The sequence below is a fragment of the Cheilinus undulatus genome, linkage group 12 (assembly GCF_018320785.1).
Source record: "Cheilinus undulatus linkage group 12, ASM1832078v1, whole genome shotgun sequence".
NCBI lineage: Eukaryota > Metazoa > Chordata > Actinopteri > Labriformes > Labridae > Cheilinus > Cheilinus undulatus.
Genome location: NC_054876.1, coordinates 27,537,262 through 27,559,579, shown reverse-complemented (window position 1 = coordinate 27,559,579; position 22,318 = coordinate 27,537,262). Strand labels below are relative to the sequence as shown.

The following is a 22,318-nucleotide window of genomic DNA, read 5'->3' as shown; positions in this document are numbered from 1 at the left end:
TAGAGAAAATGGGGGGTGACTGGTTGCTCAGTGTGGTGAAAGCAAAGGAAAAATGTATTTAGTGCCTTTGGGGAAAAGGGACAAGAAGGTGGTACACAATAAAATCTGGCTCTCCTGGAAAAATTTAATAGTGAGGGGGAAACACTTAAAAAAGCCCTAACAAGGGTTTGCAAGCTGAGATAAAGACCCCAGTGGTCTTAGAGCACCAGGTGTCCCCCTTTACTTGTAGTCATAAATTGCTATTGTTTCTATGTTTAAACCATATATCCCTTACCTCTTACTCCAATCCATTTATTTGGTAAACTACTTCATCCGATGAGAAATGTTTGCCTAGAGGCAACTTTTAAATTTAGAGGTCATTTTTTAAGTATAGTTGTTCAACTTTACTTGGGCCTTTGGCAGACATAAAGAGTGTTGATGTCCATCCTTAATGCTGCACGTGTTTCAGTGTTTTTGCATTCATATGTCTGACATCACTGGGGTACATTAAACCAGGGGAACATTTTTCACTGATCCCCTCCTTTTGTTGATCACCAAACCCTGGTAAAACCTCAACGCCTGCTGTTAGAATGTGTGGGATTTTACTCTTCATAAAATAACTGAAGACAGAGCATCTGTAAAACACTGACGCAAGGCACAGCAAGACACAAAAACGTGCCAAAGGTTATTTGAGAACTCTGGCTCTTAAAGTTAAAGAGCTGTTTTGAATAATCTGACTTGGACATTTTCTCTGGAGTATCAGGAGGACTGAACGCTGTTCAACGTTAGCATGATGTTTACAAACAAACATTTAACTGCACAAAGTAATCCACAGTTTCTATGACCATTTGCTGTTTTTTTGTGTCTTACACAGCATCTGTGTTTCTGATATTTTTGTCCTCTCCTAAATTTATGAGGAATCCAGAAAACAGTTTTGTTTCCCCACTAAATTGGAACATGGGTAGCTGTTGGGTGTTTTAAGATTAGCCTGACTGCATCAGAATGGTGTGAAAGTGTAGCAATTATATCCAAGGCCTGATATCCTAAAGTTGATCCATACTTACTGAATGAGAGAGGACTGCTTGTTGAATTAAAAAAATACTTCCTTTAATCATTTGATAACATCAATCCTTTATGTTGTGTTTACTGCAAGTGTTCATAGTGCACTGATGATTAGTTTTTGGTTTATTTTGCAGCCCTAGCATTTACAAGCACACCTGTTTCCAAAGCAGGGGTCTCTAGCACTTGAGCCTCTCCACAGACATTGACGCTTTTACCATTTAGAACAACTGCCTGGGGCCTCTGGATTAGGTCAATTTATCATTACTTAAGAAATGTCAATTAAATTAAAATATGTAACATAAAAGAAGCGACTGCACCCCTATCAAGTCAGTATTTAGTAGAGTCACCTTTGGCTGCAATCACAGCACTCAGTCTGTGTGGACAGGTCTCAGTCAGGCTCACACATCTTGACTCTGTAATTCTTTGCAAAACTGCTCATGCTCTGTCAGGTTGCACAGGGATCAGGTGTGAACAGCCCTTTTCAAGTCCAGCCACAGATTCTCCATTGGACTGAGGTCTTGGCTTTGACGCTGCCCCTCCAGAACATTCACCTTATTGTCTTTAGACCGTTTCTGTGTAACTTTCGCTATATGCTTCATGAAGCATCCCCACAGCGTGATGCTGCCACCACCATGCTTCACAGTGGGGATGGTGTGTTTGAGTGGATGTGCAGTGTTTGGTGTCTGGCCAAAAAGCACCATTTTTGTCTCATCAGACCAAAGAACTTTCTCCCATTTGACCACGGAGTCTCCCAACTCTTGTCAAGATTTAATGAATTTTCTTCAACTGGCTTTGTCTTCATCACTCTCCCATAAAGCTTTGACTGGTGAAGAACCAGGGCAACAGTTGTTCTATGCAGAGTCTCTCCCATCTCAGCTGCTGAAGCTTGTAACTCCTTCAGAGTATTCATAGGTACTTGGTGGCCTCTCTCACTAGTCTCCTTCTTGTACGGTCACTCAGTTTGTGAGGACAGCAGATTTACAGATATACCTTATTCCTTTCATTTCTTGATGATGGATTTAACTAAACCCCAGAGCCTTGGAATTTGTGTTCTTTTGTCTTCATGGTGTAATGGTAGCCATGAATGCTGGTTAACAAGTGACTGGACAATATTTATGCAATCACTTATTTATCCTACACATTTTTGTTTAAGTGAAATTACTTGTAGAAATGTCTTTTTGCATTTAAATTAAAGATTTTTGTGTGTGTGTGTGTGTGTGTGTAAAAAAAACAACAAAACATCAAATTATATTGACCACAATTGAGTTAATAAATCAATACAAGGGTTAAACCTCCAAGTGGGTGAATACTTTTTATAGGCACTGTATGCTTTTATTTTTTTTTTTTTTAAGTTTTTCCATGGCCTAAAGATATGCTAAAAAGATAAGATGTGTTAAGTTTGAATTATGAGGCTCTTCCAAGAGGTGATGAGCAAGCACTGTTTGGTATTTGAGGCCTCACATTAGTCTTTGCCTAGGCCTAAAGTACCTATCTGATCTTTGAGTCTCTTATGAGGCATCCAGACCCCTCTGGTCCTCTGGGACGGGTTTTCTTAATGGCTCCAAAGTAGAACCTGAGGTTGTTAACAACTAAGTTCTTTTAAAACACGTGTTAAACATTTTTATGTTGATGCATTCCCGCTAGTTCAAACTCCTCTTTTATCTTCTTTTACAGCTCTTTCATTACAATTAACAAGAATTTTCTAATTTGATCTTTAATTTTATTCTAGTGTGCAAATGACCCTTTTTGCTTTCTTAATGGTTTTTGAATTTATGAATTTTTGTGATTATTTTAAACGAGTTTGGACAAGTTATATTGCTTTTTGATTTTGATATTTTGTATTTTAATGCCTTGTTTTTCCTCCACATCATGTTTTTGATGTTTTAAATGACTGTTTTTTGCTTTGAAATGCTGTATGTATGAATGGTTGCCTTGCTTTGCCTTGTTCCAGAAATCCTGATAGCAATAGTGATTCCCAATAACAGGAGGGAACCGTAAAGTTAGTGTGGAAGGAAGTGACCTACAGGCAGAGTTAAAAGAAGGCAGTAGTTCACGTAGAGTTATTTAAGACTCTCCAGAGATCCTCTGTTTGTCTGACAGTCTGAACTGGAAGAAATGCTTCTGGTGTTGCACAACATTTTTTGTCACCCTATGTAAGGGCAAGTGACCCCAGCTTAAGGAGAGCCATCTCTGAAATACTGGGGTATTTTTCCCCGATAGCCTGTTATCTACATAAAGGTATTACATATTAAAACAATCATGGTTGAGTTTTATTTAGCTGCTTACATTTTATAGTTCTGCAGTTGTGCTTGATCGTTAACAGCCAGACTGTTGAGCTTGAGCCCTTTTGTTTTCCCCAAGAAAACACACTTACTGAAAATGTTCAACAATACCTGTTTATTATTAAAGAGATACATTTATACAGGGAAAACAGTTTAAAATACATGATAAAATACCAGGGTTCTATATAAATGAAGACAAACATTTTTGTTTCTGACAAATAGACCAATACAAAATGTTTTATGTTACAGTGTAGTGTTAAAAGGCACTCTTTCATGTGCATTATATTGTGTAAAGACATTCAACACTTGATTATAAGATATAAAAATACTCCAACATTTTGCACTGTAAGGTTGCACATTGTCAAAGGGTTTAAAAGTGTAGCCACTACCTTTATCTTCTGCTTGCAGTCAAGTAATATGATTGGACAGGATTTCAGTGAATCCTGATGTAGGGTATGATAGTGCTGGAACTTTTAACAGTGTGGGCTCAGCCGTAGATATAAGAAGTCACACAACGACTTAAGGTGACTGCATCAAAGAAACTGGCAACCTGCTCTTATAGATAATCTTTCGACATGATGAACTGAAACATCATTTTAAGTTTTCATGTGAAAAAGTAATTGGTGTGAAGTAATACAGTGACTAAGTGTCATAAAAATGACTTTGTTCTTATTTTCAGCAGTACATTTCAGGTAATGTTGTTGAACTTCTTAGTGGTGCAAAGTAATGGATTAAATAAAAACATCTAGTAATCTATTGAACTTAATATATTTACTGCTATGTGCTGCTATAGAGCTTTTTGTATAAAAGCAGTATCACCCTCAAGGTTATGCTGTTCTACTGAATATCAGCATTGCCACTGACTGAACCAGCTGTGATAATAACCAGCAAAACAGCATGAACTTGAGGGGAATTCTGCTTTATAATAAGATGAGATGTTGCCTAATACAGTTCATAATGCTGTTGCCAACAATGTTTTGCAAAAACAGGATAAAAATAGAAAAAATATACATACACACATTTTAAATACAGCATGACCCAGTGATCAACATTAAGCTGGTGATCGAATGGTGCATGTATTCTGTCATACAGATGAAGATACTTGAAAATAGCAAGAGTTACAAATATAATACTTACAGTGCATTCAGAAGTATTCAGACCCCCTTCACTTTTTCAGTTTTGTTATGTTGCAGTCTGATGTTACAATCAAAAAAAAAAAAACAATTTTATTCTCATTAATCTACACTCAGTGCCCTGTCATGACAAAGTGAAACATAACTGTGGATTTTTTTTTTTTTTGCAAATTTTTCTAAAATAAAAAACTGAAATATCACACTTGAAATTTAGCTCAGGTTCGCTCAGAGTTGCTGAGATGTTTCTGTACCTTGACTGGAAAAGTCAGTTTAATTGACTGGAAAGGATTTTGAAAGACCGTTGTCTTTATAGAGAGCATCATGGCTGACAATGCATATCAGAGAAAAAACCAAGCCATGAGGTCAAAGGAACTGCCTGTGGAGCTCAGAGACAGGATTATCGCAGGCACAGATCAGGGGAAGGTTACATAAAGTTCTGCTCCACTGAAGGTTCCCAAGAGCTCAGTGGCCTCCATAATTCTAAAATGGAAGAAGTTTGGCACAACCAGGTCTCTTCTAAGAGCTGGTAGCCCGGCCAAACTGAGTAATCAGGGGTGAAGGGCCTTAGTAAGAAAGGTGACCAAGAACCCGGCGGTCACTCTGACTGAGCTCCAGTTTGGCTAGGCAACCAGCTCACTCTTGGTTGTGCCTTCTTCTGTTTGAGAATTACGAGGGTCACTGTGCTCTTGGGAACTGTAACATAACTTATTTTTGTAGCCTTCCCCAGATCATCTCAGCAAAGATCGAGAGAAATGGAAGGAACATGAGCTAAATTTCAGGTGTTGTTGCAAAGGGTCTGAATACTTATGCCAGTGGGGTATTTCAGTGTTTTAATGTTAAAAATTCAGTTTTCACTTTATCATGATGGGGTACTGAGTGTAGATTAATGAGAATAAAGATCATTTTTCTTCTGCTGTAGCATCAGACTGCATCAAAATTGCTAAAAGTGAATGAAGTCTGAATACTTTATGATTGAACTGAATTAACAAATGTCACAAATAAAGGCTGAAAAATTAACTACAATGTGGAAATAAATGGGGCTAGTCTACCTCACCTAGTGAAGTAGAAACTGAGGTCAGTCTTAGAGTCGAGACTTGCAAGGCCACCTAAAAGGAGGGGAAAAAGGGGTATAGGTTTCTGGGGCACAGCCATAGAAGAGGACCAGTGGTTAGCAAAATCATGACTCATTCAAAGTTTAAATACAGTGATAGCCAACCTTTTTTTTTAATCTAAATACATACCCCAGTACAAGAACACTCATTTTCATGTGGCAGTTAAATGTGAAGATGTAAACCCTTCCTTTTTAAATGGCATGCACCTTTTTATTTGAAATTTTACAGTCCTAGAGAGGTCCATTGAATTTAAAGTTTGGTCAGTATTATCTGACTGCCTATTCTGTTGAAAGACAGTCTTCTTTATATTGTCACTCTTCTAAATGTTACTTAGTTGTTGTACTCATGGTGGATTAATGCACAGAGTATGGTCTAGCCCTGCCCTCTTTGTTAAGAGGCTATCTTGTCTTTAGATAGCATTCATTATGATTTGGCCCTAGCCAAACAAAGACTAATTGAGATTGAAGACAATAAGGTCAGATCCTTGCCTTGTTACTATCAGAAAAAGATCCTGTAATTGTTGTAACCAGAAAGAATCGAACAATCGTACACAAGGTTTGTCTGATTTTTCAATCAAGTTTGCAGGGCCGGACAGTTTAATGCCAAAAAAAGGCTATTAGTGTGGGAACTTCTATTCTTGCTGCCTCTCAGCTTGGGATTTTGTGTCATTTTTTAAGTTTAGATCTGCTTTTTGGCAGTCTAGCGGTGATGGCTTAGCTGTTATTAAATTCCATGAATTTGGTTGTTTTAAAGTGTTTGCTGTGGTTTAGTTAGGCCACTGGTGGATCGTTCTTGTGCCAATTTGGCTGTCCAAGGCTGAGCCATAACACTTCATAAAACAGTCTTTTTTACTGCATTGGCTGTCTCTAGGAATCCTTATGATCTCGAGCCAGTACGGTCACACTGTAGTTTATGAAACATCTCTCAGCATCTGTTCATGGATTGACTTCTCCTACATGGGATAAAGGTTTGAGCTCAGTGTGAACAGTGGCGATGTTGGTTTCCAGCACTGGAAGTCCTTTTTGTTGCACATGGAGGTCATCCACAGGCTGGCAGAGCACCCATAATCTCTGAGGATAAAGGATACAACAGTGAAATGAAACTCACAAAGCAACTGAGAAGAAAACAAACTGCAGTCTTTATTAGTTTACTAGTGCCAAAAGTTTTTCTTTGGACTTGAACTCCTGAAAGATTCCTACAACAAACCAATACAAAACACATTCATAAGGACATGACCTGCCATCAAAAAAGCAGCTACTTTTAAAGTTTAGGATTCAAGGATTTAAAACAGCAAAACAGTCTTATTACTGCCATTATTAACATAAACTCATACAGAGACATTTTGCTTTAGCGGAATCAGTGAAAATAGATCAGGACTGAGAGCTGTCTCTGAAAATGTGTCACAAATAAATAATCCTCAGTGCTAGCACATTGGAATTATATAAAAAGCTTATCAGGCTTTGGACACACTCCAAATAGATCGTTCCATTGTTGGTTTTTATCCTTTATTTATCTAGATATAAATAAATGATTAGAGACAGCTATAACAGTTCTTCGGATTCAAGAAGGTCAGGCCCAAAAATCTTTTTCCCCAAGTGTAGTGTGTCACAGTGAACGATAATCACAAACACATCTGAGACACCTCACATCCTCTGGACAGAAAGTCCAGCATGTTTGACTTTTACCCTGCCTTCTGTGATTTCTCCCGTGACATCAGTTACGTTGGCCAATAAGAGCACAGAGCGCTCTGCATGCACAACGTTACAACTGTAAACAAACTAAATGGCAAAGCGAATGGAGAGTAATGCAGTTGGTGCTGTGGGATGGAAGTATGAGACAGAGAAAAAGTTTGTTGAGCTCTGACAAAAACGTTCCACAATGGTTAACAGATTTCAAAAATTTACCTCACAATGTACAAAAGCACTGCATGTAGCTGGCTGTAAACTTTCAGTGATGGCAGTGACATCAGCTGAGGGGCTAAGATACATTTTGAATCATCTCTCTTTATAATTATCCAGTCTCATCTTTGGGGAGGAATTCTCAGAAAATGCCACAATTCCATGACTTTTCTTTAACTTTCTTCTAAAGGAGCAACTTTTCATGCTAAGAAAGTTTTTGGATACTTCCCTGTATATTATGTCATTCTTCTTTATGGCTGATCATGTAGGAAATGAACACAAAGCACCAAGAATGATGAGGTAGCCCTACTGGCTCACAGGAAAACAAAAAGTAAGTAAGTAACCCTCCAGGAAATAAGGCTCTGCAGAATCCAGCTGTGAAATTCTAAAGAAAAGCCAAGATTGTCATAGCACACTGAGCTGTGCTTAAATAACACCTACATTTCATACCTGAACAACCTTTTCAAGAAATTCTATCACATACAAACTATTGTGTTAGTATCCAGTGTACATAGCGTTATGCAAGGAGGAACACCAAAGGCAACAAGCTTTGGACTGAAGGAAAAGGGATCTTTTAAAGCCTGTCTGCTCAATAAATGTATCTTTCACAGCCTAACAGAAGTAATCTTAAAATGACTTTACAAAATTAACTTTTTACTATTCTCCTTGATGCATAGTCATGGGTTTTGTGGCAAAAATGACTCAAGGTAAGGTAAAAGAAATTTATTTTTGGAGCACTATTCATAAATAAAAAAGTGCTTTACACAGTTAATAAATTTATTAAGCTTTTCAACCCTTTCTATATTCCAAACTTAAACCCTGTATGTTAAGGCTTTCACACAGTCCATGTCCATGGTAAATGTTTTAACTGCCATTTCCTGCCTAAGGTTTCAAATTATGGGAAGGTCTGTGCTTTTATCTCATTTAGAGCGATGGTAAAAAGTGTAGGTTTAGTTCAGTCAAGACCACTTTGTCAAGAACATGTATGATTTGCAGCAATAAATATTTCTTTATTAGCACTTGTTGCTGTGATTTATGTTTGGTGGTGTGGCTGTCCCTTCCACATGGAAAGCATTAAGCACGTTCCCGCTCTGCCTATGCTGACAAGGAGGGCATAAGACAGAGTGAGAAGTAGCAAAACCCAGAGCAGAGCAGGCATTAATGCCAACAGAATGACCTTGTTTAGGTCAGAAGCAGAATAAAAGAGGAGCTGGGGTGGAGGAAGGTTACGAGAGCAGCTTGCAGAGAGACCAGTAGAGCGTAGCAAAGCAAGAACATTTTAAATATGGCAGCAAGAGAGCGATATAGCCAATAGTGTGCTAAGAGCAAATCAACTGGGCATCAGCTGATGAGGGCTTGCATGATTGCATGAGATCAACTGATCTCAATTATGGCAGTGCTTGGCTCTGTGGCCTGCCAGAACTAACGCTGAATGCTTGATTTGTCCCAAAAGAGAACCCATAATAAATTTATATTTTTGTGTCATATTTACAGCATTTTTAGCTTAACTGACACCATAGTTAAGCTAAGAATGGAGGGGGGGGGGGGGGGGGGGGTATGACTGGAAACACTTCACCCTCAGTATGTGAGACTTTTTAAAAAAGGAAACTCCACGGATTTCTGTCAGTCTGTTCCGACTTTACTCGTACAGTGTGAGCACTAAGATCTGGCATGACCATCGGACCGTATAGTGTGAGCAGCACATAAATTAATGGTTGTGTGTTGTGAGCGATTCAGTATGAGATGACATTCTGCCACAACTGTCATATGGTTGGTTTGAAATTGCACAGCATTTGCCCGGCTTAAGGTGAAACGGTAGGCAGGAATATCGATCAACCAATGACTGGACCTTCCAGACACAGGTGTCTTTAAACTACAGTCACTTGAGACTTATTCGCTGCACTCAGGTGATCCCCATTTTACTAATTGTGAGACTACTAGCACTAATTGGCTGGACCTCTGTTGAATTAGGTCAGTCACTTTAAAGGGGGTGAACATTTATGCAATCAATTACTTACCTTAAATATTCTTATTTAACCCTCAGTATTTTGTAGAAATATGTTTTCACTTTGACATCAAAGAGGTTTTTGTAGGTAAATTCTATTGACCATGATTGATTTATATAATCAATAAAAGGGTGAAACATCTAAGGGGGTGAATACTTTTAAAAGGCACTGTAATCTACATAGACTTCAACCCTACAACCTGTTGCACTCACACAATTCCTTAAAGTCATTACTAGAAATGTTTCTTTAAAAATACAAATATATTAAAAAACAATTAAAAAGCAATCTGATAAAACAAATAAAGCAATAAGCTTAAATGTGTAAAGAATCAAGATACAAACGAGAGAACTGAGCTCACCTGTCGCAGAGTGCCTTTCCCCTTTATTATTTGATGTATCACAAAAAGTGGGATGAGTGATATGGACACACTTGCGATGAACCAGCCCAAGACATTTGCCCAGAGAGGATAGACATAGGTGTTACTGAACTTCAGTGGGGAATATTTGACAATAGAAAAGATGAGCGTGCCCTGTGGATGGAGTAGACAAAATGAAACAGTGTTAAGATCAGTCATTACATGTTTGTAAAACTCATTAGATAATACATATCTGAAATAAATCCTAAGCAAACAAGATATTTGGTATAAAGTATTAACATACTGAACATCAAACAAGCTGAGAAAAAGCATTACATTTGAAACGACTGCTGTGAATAACATGATGGGTGTATTTAAGGTTGATGTTTGGGTTAGTAGTTCAAACGTGAAGGAGTGCATGTTATTACAATATATAAGACATGCTATTCATTTTTGTGTTCACAGCTGTTTGCATTCACTGAGTCTGATCTGCATGTGTTTCACACCAGGGATGCCCTCCTCCCCTTTTTCCCTGTATTGTTTACACACAATTGAAACCACATGACTGTGAATACAAAGAAAACTTACCATACAGATGAAGGGAGTGATGTAGCTCCAACAGTACTTCATAAACGGAAATGGACGATAGCCAATCATGTGAGTTATGTTCTCATAAAAGCGGTCAGCACCTTCAGGGAGAGAGAGAAAAATGTATAGGAAAGTTTGATCTCATATTTCTAAAGCATTTCTTAGTAGGCTAGACATGCTAATGGGTGTACTAATTCTCATGATCCACTGATTGTATTGTCCAGACTCACCGTACACCCAGGCAATGCTAACAGCCTGGCTGAGGGAGAGGAAGAGCAGGGTGGTGCCAGTGCAGATGTAATGGTCCACCAGCTGGAGCAGGTACATACCTCCCTTAAAACAATGGAAAAAATATTCAATTAAAAAGATCCAGCAGCATAACCAGCATATGAATATCAGCCAGAAGGCAACCTCTGGTAATGTGAATAAATGCAGTTCCTAAAGAGCCCACTTTAGGATGACTGCAAAAGCCTCAAGTCACCTACAGTACATACCCCATGTAAAAATGCCCAATTTTACAACAAAAATAAACACAGACTGGTGTAGAAAAAAAAAAGTTTAGTCTGAAGACTCCATGTCTTTATTAGCACACACTGGTCATGTTTTTTTTTAACCCTCTAACACAGTGATCCTCAACCTGTATGTGGCTCTTTAGTGACCAGTTATGGCTCTTTTAAGGCTTACTTTAAAAAAATCCTCCCGAAATCCTTTATAAAGGTGAAAACTGTAAGCAGTAAATACTCATCGCAATAAGTCATATCAATTAATCTAATTCCACACAAGGAAGATAGACTTTAACTGCCAAATTCAAATGAAAACTTGTGTATTATTACCATCGGATGCACGCTGGACAGAGGGACGTGCGTAAAAGAGCGCAGAGGAAGTCCGCTGGTGGTGCGTCTCTTCAGTAAGTTAATTCATTGAGGTGTGCTGTCTTGTGTTCAAAGTGAAGCCTCTAATTCCCTCATTTTAACAAACTTCTTCAGTCACTTCCTGCCAGTGCTCTCCCATACTCGTATTTGATGATGATTTTTGTGATGCACATCATCATCAACGAGCCAAACACACACGGACCACATTTTGAAATAATGTAAAACTGAGTAAAACTTGCCCAAACATGGTTGTTTTATTTGATCTTTAACGTACTAATGATAAATACTGTCAAAAGGGCAGAAACAAAAAAATAAAAGCAACAAACTGGCAGAACAGAACGATTTGTGAGGGGGAGCTGCAAGCGTGAGGCAGGGCCATTTTTAGCCATTTGGAGGCCCAGGGGAAAGACCAATATGGGGACCCCCTCCCCCTTTAGCAAAAAGCAATAATAATGAGAGGGAAGAACATAGAAAGCATAACTTTAAGTTAACAGAGTCACATAACTACAGTAGTCCAAATATGAAATATTGATACTGAGACACCCATGATTCATCAGCTCTTTGAGAAGCTTCTCATAGCTTTAGGTTGGCACATTCTGATATTTTAAAGACTTTAGTCCAGGTGGAATTTACATAAACAAAAACATGCTTATTATCGGTGAAATATCCTTTCTTCTGACACTATACAGACATTTTTATGTGGCCTATTGCACCCTATTTAACAGCACAATAATCCACCAATTCACTGTTTCAGTTCGACTATGGATAGATTGATCATCATATCCCCGGTTTTGGATTGTGGCTCTCGCAGTAGTATTTTTATGACAATGTGGCTCTTGGGTAGAATAAGGTTGAGTATCGCTGCTCTAACAGATGAAAGATAAGAGCTTTTACAATGAGGATAGCCTTGCTGTTAGATCACGTTCAATTTACACAGGCGGCCCAGGTTCAATTCTGACCTGTGACTCCCTACACGCATTTAAAAAATTAAAATGCCCTTTTGGGCCTTGCCCTAACAAGTATCTCATACTACTGAAAATTATTTTGCACAATACTGCACTGTAGCAAAAGACTTTAAGGAGCTGAGGAAAGGGGGCTGTCTGAAACTTTTTAGGTATCAATAACTGTCATCCAATTAGATTAATCAACAATTTAATCATTTCAAATTAATACTGGCATTATTAAGAATTTAAAAAATTTGTCACAATAGAGAGATTTCTTTTTTCTAACCCTAACCCATCAGAAGAAATGAGAGGGATCCAGCTGCAGACCTCCACTGTCATTCGGCTTAACGACTCCTCCAACGTGAAGCGGAAGCCACCTCCACTCTGGTTTTAATAGCGTTGACCCATAGGTGTCAGGGTCTGCTACTGCATGGCCGGGCATAGAAAATATATACCTACCCCAATGAGCTGCCCCTAAACCGAACCAGTTGAGATTAAAATGCTAAACCTAAGCTAAAGCTAAAATGCTAAACCTAAGCTAAAGCTAAGCAAATATTCATATCCTGACGTCACTTCCTTCTGACGGTGGAGGGGATCTCAAAGTGGAGCTTGCAAGAGTGGAGGTCTGCAGCTAGACTGTCTTGGAAGGAACTGGTATCATCAGACAGCTATGCTGGGATGTTCATAAAAAACACAACCAAACGAAAATGATATCCCCTCAGGTCAAAATTATGATTTGGTTAAAAACCGAAAACCTTTATTGTGGCCCACAATGGAGGTCAAATTATGTCCTTAAACTGTCACTCAGCTACCCTCAGTAGTCAGGGCTGCAGGCCTTTTTCTCTGGCTCTACTGCCTTTAATTAAACAACCACAGTGAACAGAGTATAGTATCCTGCAGGAGCTGGGAGTCTGGCAGTTTTTTGATCAAGAAAGAGTCGAGTGAAGAAATGTGTCAACCCATTCAGAACAGGCTTAAGGACAAGAAAGACCCTGTAAAGTTTTTGTCTTAACACACTAGATATGTAGGGATATGGTTGCTATAAAAATGTGAAAACCCTGAGATCTACATGTGACTGAATTTTGGATTGAGACTGTTAGAAAGTTTTGTACCTCTTTTCTGGCTTGGTTTAATTTGGGTGGGGCAAATATGTGGGCTCATGATGTCACAAGCCCACAGTGGGGAATGACCCCACCCCTCTAACACTACAACATAAAATCACAGAGCAGTTCATCTCAGTACAGTCTGTTTCTAGCTGATGTCACTGACTTTACTGAAAGTTAACAGTCAGTTAAATGCTGTTTTTTTGTTCATTGTGAGGTAAATTTACCAAATCTAACAGCCACAGTGGTCTATGGTTCATTTAAATCATCATAACAGAGATTTGAGACTTTGTAACTTCTTCTGAGGTCAACAAAAGGTCAAGAGGCAGGATAATGGTGTGAGCGCTGTCCTCCATTCAGATTGTAACATTTCTAAAACCTGAGAGGATCTTATTTCTCCTGAGTGGGCGTGGCTTCATCTCATTCAACAGACATGCCCACACCATCCTGGAGCAGACTTTATTGCCTCATTTTTCATGATTTTGAAGCTTAATTTTATAAACAGAGATGTTTTATTTGACTGAAATTTAACCTGGAGGTTCATAACACGGTGGCCTATCATCCAACAAGCCTAAATACAGATTTATTTTTTTACTTTACAGGGTCTTTAACCTGCAAGACCAGTGGTGCTAGCACTGCTAATGTTAACCACATCTGGCAAACCAATGTGACACTCGTTATCTGCTCTTTTTTTATATATATTTCAGGAGTTGTTTTTATATATATATATATATATATATACAGATTAGTCAATTAGACTGAACTTACATATTAGTTTAATCAGGCTGGACTTTAAAAGTCTGGACTCCAATTTTAACTCCTGGAATTGTTAGTTTTACCCTTTTTATCCACTTTCAAACATAGAAAGGTTTGCAATCTTTTTTTTAAGTCTCTGTTTGAAATGCTTTTCTTTAACCACTGTATTTTTTTGTTTATTTTAACTGATTTAAGTACATCTTCCATGACCTGCTCTGCTTTTATCACTGTGATACTTGAGGAGTTTCTTAAGCTTCTGTCACACATTAATTCATCTAATATTCACTGTACTAACCTCAGTGACCAAGCTGAATCCCAGGAGGCAGCAGCTGCTGCAGATTGCAAGCAGAACCAGCTCACGTCTGCAACCCTGCCGCAGGTATGTAGGGAACAGATCAGCCATCGATGTCATCAGGCACTCAAGACCAACAAACTGGAAGGAGACAAAGAGAGTCAGAGAGTCAAAGAGAGTTTTTTTATGCAATAAAACTCTCATTTATTTGTAGGAGAGCTTTGGCTGGTACCTGACTGTCCAATCCAAGAAGAATGATCATGACAAAGAAACACACCGACCACACCTGAGGCATCGGCATCATGGCTACAGCTCGTGGGAAGGCTATGAATGCTAACCCAGGACCTACGCACACAAACAAACACATGATATGTTAAATGGGAAGCTGTACATACATCAGATTAAATAAAGGCGAAGCAATCACTTCTTGCCTGATTGGGCTACTTCAGAAATATCCACTCCTTGTTCATACATCATAAAACCCAAAACAGAGAAAACGGCAAAGCCTGCAACAACGCTGGTGGCACTGTTCAGCAAACATAGGTAGAAACAGTCCCTGAAAGAAAACAGAATACAATGTAAGCACTTAGACATCAGCTGGTGAATAGTCTTTGCAGAAGCAGGTGGTATTTTTATCAACTAGAATAAATCATAAAATATTTTCCACATAAATGTGTTAGATATTTATTTTCCTAAAGAAAATATGACACTTGGAAGCATGAATTATTTTATAAAAGATATAAAGATTTCCACACTCAAGTGTGTTAACAGAAACATTTCAAAGTTACTTAACTTTTCTCAGATTCACATGCTTACTTGTAACAGTCATTGTTGTATGAATTATAACTCCCAAGAGAGGTTAGAAATCCAAGGCCGATAGCATAAGAGAAAAATATCTGAGTGCCTGCGTCCATCCACACCTGAAAAGGTCAAACAAATATGCATGTTAATGCGCACATCCCTGTTTGGAGTAAACAATGTATAGTTCTACTCCAAACTGTGTATCTAAGTATTTTACCTGGGGATCTGCGAGACGAGAGACGTCAGGGTAGAGGTAGTAAATAATCCCATCCCTTGCTCCCGGTAAGGTAATGCCACGTATGAGCAGAATGAACAGCATAACGTAGGGAAAGGTGGCTGTGAAGTAGGCCGCCTGAGAGGACAGAGGAAGCAGATATCATCTATTATCATTATGCATAGTGTTACATAGCAACAACCAGGATGTATGGCTGCAGCTAATTACTGTTTTCATCATCAATTTAATATTTTTTTAATTCACTGATGAGTCTTTAAAACATCTCACAGTAGTGATTTCTGAGTGCCCAGCATAGTTTGAGGAACACGGTATGATGCCTTAAAAATCTACTACATCTATTCAAGCCAAAATCCACCATCACTTTTATCAATCTGATATGAAACTGAATTTCCCAAACTTCCCTTTGAATAATCGTTGCTGATTAGGATTCTTGTATGGCTTTACATCTAAAATTGAAACCCTCACAGCAATAACAGCATTAGAGCCATGACAATTTTGACAAATAAGCCTTGAAATGTAAAATTCATACAGGAATGGGCCAAGAAGAAGGACTTCGGGGGTTTCTGTGGTGGTGTCATTGATAGAAATTGAATAAGCTAGGGGTGAGCATGAAGATCAGTGACCTTCATCTCTGACCTTCTAAATCTAATCAGTTCATCCTTGAAACAGAGTGGACCTTTGCACAAAGTTAAAAGAAAATCCCTCAAGATATAATGTTCACAGACCAGAGATGAACAGTCTGACCAATGACCTTGACTCTGACATCCAAAATTGAATGACTCCATCCTTGAGTCAGAGGAAACATTGGTGCAAAGTCTGAAGAAAAACCCTGAAAGTGTTATCAAGTTATTGCTTTACAAATGTGGCATGGAAAGAGGGATAAATACATGGACAGGTAACCTGAAACATAACACCTCAGGCCTTGACTATCACCAGCACAGAGGCATAAAATTAATACATCCAATTGTTCTCCATTTGCTGCATTCATCCTCAAAAAATATTCAGTGAATCTTGGTTGTAATCAAGCACTTTACTAAGGTAAATAAAATGATTATCATGCCCTTTAGTATTAGTTTTTAGGTTCTTCTTTAGACTAAGGCTATTTGTAGATTCAGAAATGTTTCAGTATGGAATCTGGCCAATTCATATTTTCAGCAAGGTTAGGTAAGGAAAATTACATGTTTTTTACCACAACTTTGATATTTTTTGGGAATGGGTAAAGGAGATTTGATGACAGCTAAAGTGTAAGTATAGCACAATTAATTTATAAATATTATTTCTGATTATCTTATTTTCAATAAGTATCAGCCTATCTGGCCTAAATGAGTGTGATCAAATACTGAATTAATCAGGTGTTAGCTTGAATAACCTAAAATTCATAGAACTATGCTAATAGATATGTATTTCCTGATACTCTTTCAGTGCAGCGACTGGGTAAAATTCTAGAAAAATTATTAAAATTGTTTATGCATGCAGCTCAGTGTTTTATCGGCCTACCTTTCCTGCTGACTTGATGCCCTTCCAGACACAAAAGTAGCAGATGACCCAGCTCAGGATGAGACACAAGGCTAGTTCCCACCTCAAACTTCCCACCTCCTCGATACCTCCAGAGATTTTCAAAACCCGCCGCCTGCACACAGGAGGGCAGAGTCAGTGACCATCAGAATTTAGCAGGGGTAAGAATAAAAGACTTATTGTTTTTATTGGGCTATTTTATCAATCATAATCAGGGTGTCACAGAAACCAGAAATAAGCTGAGACAGGAAAGACAGAAATAGCAGATACTATGAATACATTGCTTTTCAAAAAACATTTAGTCATCTGGGTTTAAGCTTATTGCTAAACTTGAGCAATAAGGGAGATAACCAGCAGTTGGATGTGTTCAGTTTTATAAAACCATCCCACCACCATGAGCGAGTAGGATCAATAACTAATCAGCCAATGTGAGCTCACCTAATTAAGATTTATTTCTTAAAAAACAGGCTTCAAAACGTCAGCTGCCGTGCAGAAAAAGTGGTGTAATTAATGGTAGCCTGTTAGCATAATCTCTTTTAGCTAGCAAATATATCCATTTTGGGGCTGAAACGATTCCTCAAATTATCCGAGTGATTCAATTCAAAAAAATTCCTCGAGGCAAATTATCTGCCTCCAGGCTTCACTTAAATCAGTCCTGTATCCATACACAGTGCTTAACAACTTTATTAGACCACCTGTCATATTTGTCTCAAAGACCATCCAGCATCATGAAGTACTTTAATGCGGACTCTTTCATTTTCAGTGAGCTCTCCACGTTTTACCAGTTTGAACAGGAATGAGGGATTTCAAACTGAATTCACCCAAATTTGAGCCGGCTCACTGGGCTTCTCTGAGAAGTCAGAAATTAATCAAGCATAACATTCAACCACTAAAACTCATTTTTCTTTTCAGGAATGCAAGTAAATAACTATAACTTGACATATTAATCAAGAAATAATAATTTGCTTTACTATTTTTTCAGTTTTTTTGTAAATCAGTAAATTTGAAAATTCATGGATAACAATAATAATTTAATTTTATTATTAAAAATATCATTTGGGTTAAAGAGCTTCTACATAGTGGTGCATTAACCATTGGCACCAAACATTTCCAGGGAGAGGATCCCTAAAACCCAAAATATGGCATAATCTCATGTAATTATTTAACCTTCTGTCCTTGTAATTTTAAGAAATGTAAATTGTCATTAGAACTTCATTGCACTTTGTAAAATATATTTTCTTCAGAGAACCAATTTTTAATATAGAAGTAGTTTATTTAAGGGACCCAGCTTCTTTTCTCATTAGGGTTAGGGTTAGCACTACTTGTACTTCTTCTCTTAAAAAAAGCAAAAGTGACTGATTAAAAAAATGCAATATTTCTTATTAGAGTACTTGATTAATCGTCAGAAGAATCGATAGAGTACTCAACTACAAAAAGAATCTATTACTGCAGCCTTAATATCCATATATCTTTTTACAGAGTTGCTCCAATCCCTAAAAATGCAGTACAAAACATAAATATATTGAAATACATATTTTTCTACTGCTGTTGCTGTTACCTTGCCACAACCTTTAATGTGGGGTAACCTATTGCTCATCTCAGAGGATTGGGTAAACACTTTGTTGTTCCTCCTGGTTAAAGGAGACTTTATAGAACTAGAGTGAGTTTAATGATAGTAAGTAGAGAGCAGGAGGTAAAGCCAACTTTTGCAGTCTTTGGATACTGGATATTACTACCTAACAACTGCAATTTGAAGCTTTTTTTCACAGGTAATGCTAAAATAACACCATACATCTATTTTGGTTTAAAAAAATGCAGCCTCTTTAAATCTCTTGGCTTTCAGCATTTCAGCTTTATCCCAGCATTCAAAACTCTAAACATGCTGAACAACAACAGCCTGGACACAAAAGCTAATGTGAAAGGAAAGAGGAGAAAGTTGGTGTAAGAGGAGGAACAAAGGGGCAGGGATCAAAAACTGTGAGTAACTTTGGGTCTACTCACTGCCAGAACTCCACAACAGGAAGAGTAACGTTCATTCTGGTTGTCATGCCTATGGTCGTGTTGTCGAAGCATGAATCTAAAAAAAAAAGGTATTAAAACATTTTAAACTCAAATTTTTAAACTTGTTGCATACAGTATTTGAGAGAGACCAGCATACATTTTAGATTTTTGCAGAAAGTAACAAATTAAATGTACACACATTACTGTTATTGAGGAGCTTAAGTCTACTTTTTTGTCTGCTACATGAAACTGACCAGCTAACTGACTTAAATCTACATTCAGGAGCATGACAGATTGCAACAAGGTGCTTGCTTACATTAGAAAATAGAGATGAATGAGTCAGACTAATATATGGCCAGACAAAGGACACAAAAATGAAGTGTGAACTGGATTTACATCAGGCAGAAAAACACCTAGATATACAGCCTTACATTTGGGTAAACCATATGCAGATGACACACCTAATCTGTTTAAATAAAGATCCTAGTGAGAATAATGATACAAGGGATCTGCTGCTGGAATAAAAGAAATGATAGGGGAATAGGGAATAGTTGAATTTGGACAATATCTGAAACGCTAATATTTCCACATTTTAAGCAAATATTCATATCATTATACACCCACCAAGGCTCGCTTTTTTAATTTTCTGTGTTTTTCACAAACCTGACCTGTTACTCTTACTGTGACAATCCATTCGTCATGAAAGACATATTAAACAAAGAAACATTATAATAAAAATAAATAATACATGCACATAAACAGCACCGTAACAGGGTGAGCTCAAAATAAATTGTGCCATTCTTTTAAATTTCAAATGAAGATTAACTCTAAAAAATACACATAGGTTTGCTGGGTAGTTCCCTGAGACATAGTGTTTGAAATTCCACACAAAATACATCTTCTTCTCGAGTGTGAAAAAAATTAAACTAGCTGTAGTTCAGACCTCAAACTTGAGCCCTTAAAGCACACTTTCATGCTTAAGGAATGAGGGGGGAAAAAGTCAGAACTCTAGCTGTGGTAGGTCGGTTGGTTGTGCTTAAAGCTTATTGCCCCTTATAAGGTGAAGCAGTATGGTAGATTCATACTTTTGCTTATATATATATATCAGAAATAATATCAACAGAAATTCTCATATCTGCCAGTACAGATATCATGCTGAAAATATTGTGCATTCCTAGAAACAAAAATGAAAAATTAGCTGTTGCCTGACAGGTTTGCTTAAGAACATGAAATCACGGTAACAGTAAGCCTACCTGTTTATTTTTGTAATCTTTCCATCCCCGAATAATTTTGAGGGGTCGGAAAGGGGCCTACCTGTGTTCCAGTAGTTTCCACATGTGGCCCACGGTAGCTCCGCACTGAAGGAAGAGAACAGGTAGAAAAACGCCCATGCGAGGATGATAATATAGGAGGTGGCAATGAATAAGATGATCAAGTGACTGGCATAGCCCATTCCTGTGGAGAGGGAGGAAAAATACAAAATACGCAGAAATGGTCAACAGATATTCTGTTGTTATTTAGATAATGATTACAGGTGATAATCTTAACATCGCTACTACTTTGCTCTATTATTCCAAATAAAACTTGTAGTCACCCTGGAAAAGCGGGCAGATCTTTCTCCAGCATGTGATCCCCCCCTGGCTGGTGTATTGTCCCAACGCAGTCTCGAGGAAGAATAAGGGGACTCCGCACGTAAATATGAACAGGATGTATGGGATGAAGAACACACCTGAAAATAGAGGAACCACTTTATACACAGGGACAAAGTGGTGCATTATAAAACTCTTACTCACACGAACTGAGAGCAACTGTTGCCGTGTTAAGTCACTCACCTCCGCCGTTTCTGTAGCACAGGTAAGGAAACCTCCAAACATTGCCAGGTCCGATAATCGCTCCCATCACAGTCAGGATGAACTCGGCTTTGCGCCCCCATTGTCCGCGTCCCTCCGATTTTTTCGCTGTCTGTGGGTGTCCTGTAGATACAGACACTGTCAGGATACCTTTTTGTTTTTTCATCTCCATCGTTTCCCCTTCAAATCACGGAACCGTTTTCTCCTATGAAAAACTTTTAAGCGCCAACTTTAGCGTGACATTAGATTTTGTACGGTAGACAAAGAGGGTCAGAATAGACTGCATGTGCACGCGGATGTAAAAATAATGTAGTAAGCTAACAACAGATGTAGATACAGCTGTTACTGAGCAACCTGTTGGCGGACACAGTGACTTTTTATGGTGCATCTATATGCACGGTAGAAGGGGGCGGTGGGAGGGGGCTTTCAGTTAAAAAAAAAAAAAAAAAAAAACTTGGACACAGTGCACGTGGGAAAGTCTCCATATAGTATGGAAGAGTAATGTGGTCAGGCATGAGGAAAAAAGTGGAGGAAGTTTTTTATTCTCTTCTTATTCTTTATTCTCATCCATGAGGAGACTCATGTTTAAATGAGTGAAAAATGTATACATGTTGAGGAAAAAAGGTCACAAGCAGTGTTGAATAACAACTTTGGAATTATTTTTTCTTAGCATATTACTCAGGCTATTTTTCTCAACGTTCATATGTGTGAGTCACTTTCAGTCCAAGGCAAGGAAAGTTTTTTTGTATAGCATATTTCAGCACCAAGGCAATTCAGAGTGAGTCACACAGGATATTAAAATACAATAGCAAAGGGAAAAAGAAACACAATAGAAAAATTTTAAAAGAAAAGAAAAATTATCGAGTATTAAAAACAGCAAATAAAACCCACAAAAGATAAAAACAAAGATATACAAGTAAAAGTTACAGTGCAGAGTTGTAGTTGAAAAAGAAAATTTACAAAGTGATACAGTGTTTTAATTAAAGGCAGCAGTGAATAGGTGTGTCTTCAACCTTGATTTAAAAGGGCTAAGACTTTCAGCACACCTGATGTTTTCTGTGGGTTTTTTCCAGATATATGGAGCATATAACTGAACGCTGATTCTCCATGTTTGGTTCTGACTCTGGGGACACAGAGCAGACCTGCACCAGACGACATGAGTGGTCTGGATGGTTCATACTGGAGTAGAAGCTCTCTGATGTATTTTGGGCCTAAACCATTCAGTATCTTAAAGTCTATTCTCTGAGAGTCAGGGAGCCAGTGTAAAGACCTCAGAACGGGAGTGATATGGTCAACTCTCTTGGTCTTAGTGAGGACTCGAGCAGCAGCTTTACAGATTCCTCCTTGGGCCCAAAAACAACTACCTCAATTTTTTCTCTGTGTAACTAAAGAAAATTATGGCACATCCATTCGGTAATTTGTTCCATGCATTTACCCAGTGCTTGTATGGGGCCATGGTCACCTGGGGACATTGAAATGTAGAGCTGTGTGTCATCTGCATAGTTATGGTAATTCATGTTGTTGTTTTCGACGA

The 22,318-nt window shown here is 38.1% G+C and overlaps 1 protein-coding gene across 1 annotated transcript; it reads right to left on the bottom strand.

Annotated features, from left to right (window-relative positions):
• Nucleotides 1–6,703: 6,703 nt before the first annotated feature.
• Nucleotides 6,704–20,537, bottom strand: LOC121518672 (sodium- and chloride-dependent betaine transporter-like). Its single transcript, XM_041801139.1, has 13 exons — nt 20,529–20,537; nt 20,249–20,389; nt 18,935–19,010; nt 16,916–17,048; nt 15,401–15,535; nt 15,199–15,302; nt 14,814–14,938; nt 14,615–14,727; nt 14,386–14,523; nt 10,646–10,748; nt 10,416–10,516; nt 9,831–10,001; nt 6,704–6,763 (listed from the first exon to the last, which is right to left on the bottom strand). The coding sequence occupies exons 2-13, from the start codon at nt 20,385–20,387 to the stop codon at nt 6,719–6,721; spliced, it is 1,383 nt and encodes a 460-aa protein (XP_041657073.1). The 5' UTR covers nt 20,388–20,389; nt 20,529–20,537; the 3' UTR covers nt 6,704–6,718.
• Nucleotides 20,538–22,318: the final 1,781 nt, after the last annotated feature.